This window comes from Danio aesculapii, chromosome 4 (assembly GCF_903798145.1).
Source record: "Danio aesculapii chromosome 4, fDanAes4.1, whole genome shotgun sequence".
Classification (NCBI taxonomy): domain Eukaryota; kingdom Metazoa; phylum Chordata; class Actinopteri; order Cypriniformes; family Danionidae; genus Danio; species Danio aesculapii.
This window is the reverse complement of record NC_079438.1, coordinates 11,596,936-11,605,480: the sequence shown is the minus strand read 5'-3', so window position 1 is coordinate 11,605,480 and position 8,545 is coordinate 11,596,936. Positions and strand designations below refer to the sequence as shown.

Here is an 8,545-nt window from a genome sequence, read left to right as displayed (position 1 = left end):
AGAGAGAGAGAGAGAGAGAGAGAGAGAGAGAGAGAGAGAGATTTTCCTTTATTTTTTTCATATTTGTCATGACATTTATTGGTTGGTTAATTAGGGTATTGTGAGATGTGTTGAAAGATATGTGACCTGCTGAAACGTTGCCTCAATTGTATGGTTACTTACCTGTCTGCTGTCTTATCAACTGTCTTATTACCGGCTTACTTACTCGGTCAGAGCTCTCTCTTCATCTGGGGCCATCCTATCTAGTTCTTTCAGTCCCTCTTTCTGTCCCTCCATTTCTCCTATTTTCTCTCTCTCACTCTCTACTCTGTCTTCCTTTGTTTGTTCCTCTATCTCCGTTTCTTGGACATCCCTCCTCTCGGTCTCTCCTGTCTCACATTGCTCTGCCTGTTCTCTCTGGTTTTCATCTTGCATTTCTTGTTCTGGTTCCTCTTCTTCTCCTGTCCTTTCTTGGCCCACTTCCTCACTTTCAAGATCACATGCTTTATTAAAATATAAAAGAAAACCAGACATGTAATATGCATTGCATGGTTCCAAGTGTGAACAACAAAATAAATGTGTAGATTTTGAATTGAATTTAATAGAATTGCCTACCACCAGCAATCTGTATTGTATAAAAATATCTGTACTGACATTTTTACAGTATATTATCAAAAATGTTAGGAAATCTGCTTTTACATGCATATGAACTTTAATGACATCACAATCTTAAGCCATACAGTTTAAAATGGAGATGGCCCAACATTTGTGGCAATCAATGGCGTCAGCCCAGTCAGTTTCCTCCACACCAAACTCGCTCATCCATGTTTTTATGTACTGTGCTTTGTGCACTGACATACTGTCATGTTGGAGCAGGTATCCCCATCCCCAAATTGTTCTCACAAAGTTAGGAGCATGGAATTGTCCAAAATGTATTGGTATGGAGAAGCATTAAGAGTTCCTTTCCCAAACGGCCAAGCACCTCAAAACAGTCCCAGATCAATAATACACCTCCACCCACTGACACAATAAATTTAAGCAAGTACACAGGTGGCAACATATCACAGTGCCAAACTTGAATTCACTGAGCTCTACGCTGAGAGCTGCCCATTCCTTCACTAAAGCTTGTAAAAGCGCCTGCATGCCCAGTGCAGGATTTTACACAGTTGTGGCCATGAAAGTGACTGAACACCTGAATTCAATGATTTGGTGGGGTGTCCCATATTGTTTTGCAATATAGTGTTCTGCTCCATCTGAATAGTAAAATAATACAGAATAAATTATAATTGAGACTTACAAATGGACTGATGTTGTGATGAGACATACCTTCTAACAGACCTTCAAAGAGGCACATTATCTTTTCCATAACCCCATGTGCAACAAAATGCCTAGTGTGAAGCAAACTTGTAGAGTAACAATACATATTTCTATAACTATACTTTTGTGTTATGAACTTTAATTTGCAAACTCTAGTTTTAAAAAAATGCCTTTATTATTCGGCATACCAAAACTGAGATATTTAATGCCAACCTGCTTGGTAAGTTGTGACATATGGAATATGGTTTCCAGGTCCAAGCCTCATTTGAATTAAGAAAATAGTTTATATTGCACTCACTGTTTAGTCATATCACATATTTCATCCAATCTCTTAAAAAAACAGTGCTTACTACTTAATCTCAATTTACTGCTTCCCAGACACAAATATTTAATTATATAAAAAAAATGAATCACTTCCAGACTATCAGATATTATGCATGGATATAAATCATGATTTTCAAAAAGTACCACAGTACGTTGTTGAGCATCACAGTATAGAGTGATTGGGCCCAGGAACTGTGACATGTCAAAGTGTATAAACATTGTTTGATTTTGGACTAAATGACTCTGGCTTGAATTCCTAAAAATATCAGTTTGCCGTTTCATACAGCCTATTGTACATTATTTACCTTTGTGCACTTTCTATTTGCACAGTTGAGTCTCTCCATGCAATGGGGGCACTTCCTGAAAGTTGATCCTCCTGGCATTTTTTTTCTACAAACAAAAGAAAAAATATTTCTAATAATTAATTTCCCATTACATTGCCTTTGCAATAAAAATATATAGATATATAGATATGAAATATATAGAAATATATAAATAGGTAATAAAAAGTGACTATTTTGTAAGATTAATTTATATTTCAAATTTATGTAACTTAATGCTTAAATTTGAGTTGTTTTGCACATAAATATGTAACTTTTTGAATGAAGTGATACATTATTTAGTAATGTTTCCTTTTTGACTAATACTTAGGAAACACTGACTTACTAGTTCTTTCCTTCTCTCATTATTGGAACTTCCATATGCTTGAATAAATATATTTTATAGGTTGTGACAGCAATTTTACTATACAGTAATAACACAATGGGAACGGTGTACACAGCAGAGAAAAGTTTTCATATCTCAATATTTATTTTATACAGTTGAAGCCAAAATGATTCGCCCTCATGTGATTTATGTATTTATTTATTTATTTTCAAATATTTCCTAAATTATGTGTAACAGAGCAAGGTAAATTTTACAGTATTTCCTATATTTTGTTTTATTTCAGCTAGAATAAAAGCAGTTTTTTTAAAACCATTTTTATAAACCATTTTAAGGTCAATATTATTAGCCCCCTTAAGCAATATTTTTTGATTGTCTAGAGATCAAACAACTGCTATACAATGACTTGCCTAATTAACCTAGTTATACCTTTAAAATGCACTTGAATACTACTATCTTGAAAAATATCTAGTAAAATATTATGTACTGTTATCATGGCAAAAATATAAGAAAATCAGTTATCACACATAAGTTATTAAAACTATTATGTTTAGAAATGTGTTGAAATGTGTTATGACTTCAACGGTTTATTTTATTTATTTATTCTTTTTTAAACAGACTAGTCTTAACCATGCTTTATTTAGCTTTAGGTAAAATCATATGCTGCTAATCTGTGATGAGATAAAAAAAAAAAATCTAATATTCTGAAAAAGGAGCATAATACGATAGCATGGATCTGCAAGCAACTAGTGATGCCTGCATGTGCACAAACTCGCTTTTTACTGACTCGAATCTTTAAATTTCGTTAAAGAATGTATTTAATGCTAATAGCGACTTTCCTCGGCCGATTCATTACAATTTAGAATAACCAACGTTAAGGTTATATATCCATAGAAAAAATTATATAGCCTAACGAAATCAGCAACTTGTCGTATTAAGGATACGTTAAAAATGCATGCACATTACTATAATTTAACTGTAACGTTAGATCTGCAGTGCCGTCATCCCTGATGTTTAAAAACGTCCAATCATGTCACAACATGATAAAAACTGATTAATTTATTAATAATTTCTCCAGTAATGGCAGCAGTAATGTGATAGCTGGGCTAAGTTACCAGCTGTGCTAACTGAACGCCCAGATGTTACACTTGAATAACAACTTTGAACGCACAATTTCTAACACACGACTCATGTAACGTGATGAAGAAACACAAAATTTATTAAAATGCAGTTAACGTCGTGATCTCATCACAAAAAGAGGGGAAAAGCCCTTACTTACTTGGTTCAATGTCGACACTCATCAGGTGAACTGGGGTTGAACCGAGTCTCGTTGATGACGTCATCGCTGTTAAAGTTGGTGCGTGGTATACGGACGCATCTGTTCTCCAAAGAAATGAATGGGAAGGGTTGGCGTATCATATGCACGCAAAAACAGATTTTGGCGTATGCATTGCACGCAAAGGGAAGGTGGAAAGTCGTGTTATTTGTACGCAAAGTTATGAGATCGTTGCGTCTATACATATCGATGTCTGTGTCTGGGTGACAGCGAGAGAGAGATGAGATCATACCTCAGATTCGATGTGTGGCCGCACGTCACAGTTTACTGCAATTTTCGAATATTGGCTCATCTAAACTAACTTTTCATTCGACTAAGAGTCAAAATATTGACAGACAGACGAAGCAACTTTCGTTTTTTGAAGAGAGCGGCTTTATTGATAAAAGACGCACACCCACACAGGATACACTGTTGTCGGCTGATTCATTATTGCTTTTTTAACATTAAACTCATAATAATCAAGTGCAAAAAAGATGAGCTGAACTGTTTCTCTGCAGCTGGCTTGTCAGTGCTAAATCACTTTTGTTTTAATAAAAAATAAGATTATTTAAAATTAAACATTGTTGAATGTAAATACTGTAAATAAAATTGCATATTTATGGCTATTGATCTTATCTACCGGCGACCCACCCATAGTTAAGCATCAAGTAGCCGACATTTTGATTACCTGACCAGCGGATTAAAGACAGGACTTGTGTATATGAAAGAATCGCACATAACAGGGTTTTATGCGTCCCCAATATGCAATGCCAAGAGAGATTCCATAAGGTAACGCACACTGCACACACTTTGTGTAATGTGTGAAGTCGTGGACACATAAGTGCAAGGATAACTAGTCCTTTACTAGTAAATGTCCATGCTTAATCATTAATAGCTAAGGTCTGGATTCGCAGGGTTATCAACAATGTGTACATAGTTTTGGTTTGGAACAGCCTTCTGTTAAAAGATTTTTATGTTCATCCTTGCTACAGGAAAAAAACAAACAAACAAACAAAAAACGGAACAAATAAACTTCATTGAAACCAAATCAAGTATCGGTACTCGGTATCGGCGAGTACACAAATTAAAATACTCATACTCATATCGGTTGGTAAGTATGTGGTATCGGTGCACCCCTAATATATATATATATATATATATATATATATATATATATATATATATATATATATATATATATATATATATATATATATATATTTGGTCCAAGGATAATTGAGTTGTAATAATATAATAAATGTTTCATATGCATTTCTTATTATCTTTGTTTGTTAGAAAAGGTATGAATCTGCATTTCATGTCCCAGGTAATGTACTGGTTTGCGAAGTCGAGCTTGATTTACAATAGTTTCAGTGGTTATTTGGCTCTAGTCTGCCAGTTATTGTATTGGTCTTTTTATCTTTCATATATATACTATACTGTCTTTCAGTGTATATATAATACTGAACTATCAGTCTTACAGTATATCTGTCAGTATAAGAGTGCACTAAAAGAGATGATAAACTGTTGATAATAAATGAACAAGCTTTTATTGAAATATTAATTGCATTATTCACGTCACATCCATTTCACTGTTTTCTCATACTCCATCTCACCAACACAACTATAAAAAAAATATTATTATACCAAAAATCCTATAAAACCTTTAATAATCCTTGCCATATCATATCAGTGGAGACAAAAATACATGAAACACCACAACTATAAGTCTAAACAACAATGGAAACCCTCACACGGCAAATGATTACTGATCAACTGTAGACTTGGGGGACTGAGGATCCATTTGCAAGCGTATTTAAATATGAAGTGCAGCAAACTGAGACAGAATGACAATGACACTTTCTATGAAGTTGGGAATAAAGCAGGTGTAAACAGTCCAGGCAAGGGTCAAGGTACAAAGTGTCAGGGTAGGCAGCATATAGTCAGAGATGAGTGCCTATTCAGAAGTCAGGGCAAGCAAAAAAATCAGAGAAACAGTTTAGTAGCAAAGAAAATTAGTTATGTTACATTCTGTGCCGAGGCTTCAGAGCAAGTGTCGAGTAATCTAGAAGCTTTTAGTGTATCGTTTTGGAGCAGTAACGTAATTGGTGACCTCCGAAACCTCATTTTTGCCCAACTGGTTCAGGAATCAGTTCAATTCTCTCACAATATCCTCTGCTGAGTTACACATGCAAATTAAATGCCCTCTGCCCTTTAAACCCTGCCACATTCTAGTTTTAAAAGAATTACCACTCCTCCCACCGACACACTTTATTTACAGAAATTACAGAGAAATAAGACAAGTTTTAAGAATTTTGAGTGGATTTTAGTTAGAAGTTAGCCCTAGTTTTTAATCATAGTTGATCATTCCTGGTGAAGATTTATTTACATTGGACACTTTTACTTGGATCATAGTTATTGTGTCTTGAACATAATTCTTTGCTTGATTGAACAGGGCCTTCGCACTATAGGAATCAGATTTATAAGTCTTTAAATCCTCAAGAACTGCTCCTCCTGTAGAAAGCTTACTGATGATCTCTGCATTCTTCCTGACCCCCATTAAAGACTGAATGCGATCTGTAAATCCAGGCTTGGCTTCTTGTTTCTCAGACTCAATCATCAGATCAATGTAGTCAGGCGTAGACAGCGGATTGGGCTTGAGGGCGATTTCCTGCAGACGCTCCAAAGACTTCTGAGATTTCGCAATCAGTCCAGTGACAATTTCCTGGACAATGTGAAGCTCATTTTCAAGCTTTTCAAAGATCTTTTCTTTGGTCATGACCTCTCCATGAGCTTCTTTAAATCGCTTTTTCAAATCCTTGTAGGTTTCCTTTCTCTTTTCTTTGACATAATTCCATTTATATTTCTGATTGAAGTGAATATTCCAGACACACTGTCCAGGACAGACTTGACACTTTCCATCTTTCATGGCAATGCACTCATGTTTATCACTGTCATTTGGAATTACACATGTTTCATGACACGTGACGTGACACGTTTGGCAGTTGGTCAAGAAGTAGCCAGTGGTGTTTTCAATCTGTATCGGTACAGTTACTTCTACTTCATATTCAAAATCCTTGTTTGCCTCCATCTGAGCCTTGTTTTGTTCCAGAGCAGCTCTTGTCTTCCTTATTTCATCCAGTTTTGTCAGACCAGCATTGATCTGGGGTTGTAGGCCTTCCACAAGCACCTGAAGTTTCTTTCGCTCATTCAGGACCTCTCGTGTCAGACATAAGCTTTTGGTTTCTGTCTTGCTGAGGGACGTGAAGAATTTGTTCATGCTAGAAATTCCCAGTTTCCAGAACATTTTATCAAAGTTTTCACAATCAGAGTCCTCGTCCTCTGCAGATTTATTAATGTTGGTAAACACAGCAGAATTGTTGAACTTGAAATGAATCAGCTTTCCAGAATCATCTGTAGAACAAGGAACTTCAGAGACTTTGATGGCCTCGAGAACTGGAGGTTTTTTCCCATCTGCAAAGGTGACCATCACCATGATGTTTTCAGCAATATCTTTTCCAAATATGGAGAGAATTGAGTCAAAGACATATTTCTGTGTGGGTGTCAGACGGGCAAGTGAAGCCTGAACTACAAAACACACCGCATCAATGCAGTCGACTCCTCCACGAGCAGAGAAGAACTCCTGAATCTGAGCTGTGATTTTCTGGTCTTGTTTAACTCCTCTGGTGTCTCCAAAGCCTGGTGTGTCCACAATGGTTAAAGAATATGGAACCCGGAAACCATCCATGTGATTAATCTGATATGCTGTGATCTCTGATGTCTGACTTTCAGCCTGGGATTTCTGTTGTCCTTCATCTATCAGCACAAACCGGAAATCATCTTCCCATTTCACTCCCAGAATGTAGTTGATCATGCTGTTAATGAGGGTGGTTTTTCCAGCACCTGTGGCTCCGATCATCATAATAGTCTTGTTCTCTTTTGTGGTGTTTTTCCCAAATTTGTATCTTCTGCAGAATCCATCACTGTTCTTAAATTTTTTTTTCAGCATGAGTTCAAAAGTGGGCAGGTTTTCATTGTTGCGATCTTCTATTTTACTGCTCCAGTTGTTCTTTATTTCATGGGCAACGCTAAAGGACTTTCCGCTGCTTTGGCCTTTCTTCATAGTTTTGCTGTTTGTTTTTTCTCTTGACTTTCTTGGATTTTCCTCAACACCATGGCACAGCCTAGCTATCCTTTTCTGATCATTATTCTCTGCTGGTTTAAGGGAAAAAAAGTACATTCTATTATGAATACATCATGCAAACGATGAGTTTCCCCTGGTCAAAGTTTAAATTGTACTACCTATCAACGTTTTATCTATCAACATCTACCTTTTTAGGTTGAGAGGTTGAACATAATAATAAATAATAGTAATTAAGTACAGTAATACATTGAAATAATGTTATAATAAGGTAGATTAACAAAAACATTTGTAAAACCTTATGAGAAAAGTCTCATACTGACCTCTACACGCCAACTTTCACCCATAATTAGCCATGCAAATCACCTCTGAACTGCCATACATATATAAATGAACCACAACTTAATGTTTTTTATTAGAGCCATGATTCGTCCATATAATTGCCAATGTTGACAATGGTAATAAGTCAACATTGATGGATTTGGATTTCTGCGTTCCAATCCGTCCCAGCATGGATCAACGTTTATTCTTTTTCTCATTACTTTATTAATATGATCTTTGAATCAGCATTTAATCTTGAAATTTTCAGGGACCACCAAACCAAGAGGTCATAGAGACCTCTTGATTGGAACTGAAGGGCTTAATGATTGAATTATATTCAATATGTATCATATTGTTCCCCTTCGGATGGGGAACTCCAATGCTATGTGGAAACTTCCACTATGGGGATTTCGTCAGAAACCAATCATCTAAAAGAGTATAAAAACGGGCCAATGAAATGCCAATGAGTTGGCGGCGTCAGCGTG

At 36.0% G+C, this 8,545-nt stretch overlaps 1 protein-coding gene across 1 annotated transcript; it reads right to left on the bottom strand.

Annotated features, from left to right (window-relative positions):
* Window positions 1-201: 201 nt before the first annotated feature.
* On the bottom strand, window positions 202-7,906 carry LOC130222702 (uncharacterized). Its single transcript, XM_056455229.1, has 2 exons — window positions 6,128-7,906; window positions 202-482 (listed from the first exon to the last, which is right to left on the bottom strand). The coding sequence occupies exons 1-2, from the start codon at window positions 7,836-7,838 to the stop codon at window positions 202-204; spliced, it is 1,992 nt and encodes a 663-aa protein (XP_056311204.1). The 5' UTR covers window positions 7,839-7,906.
* Between the last annotated feature and the right edge of the window lie 639 nt (window positions 7,907-8,545).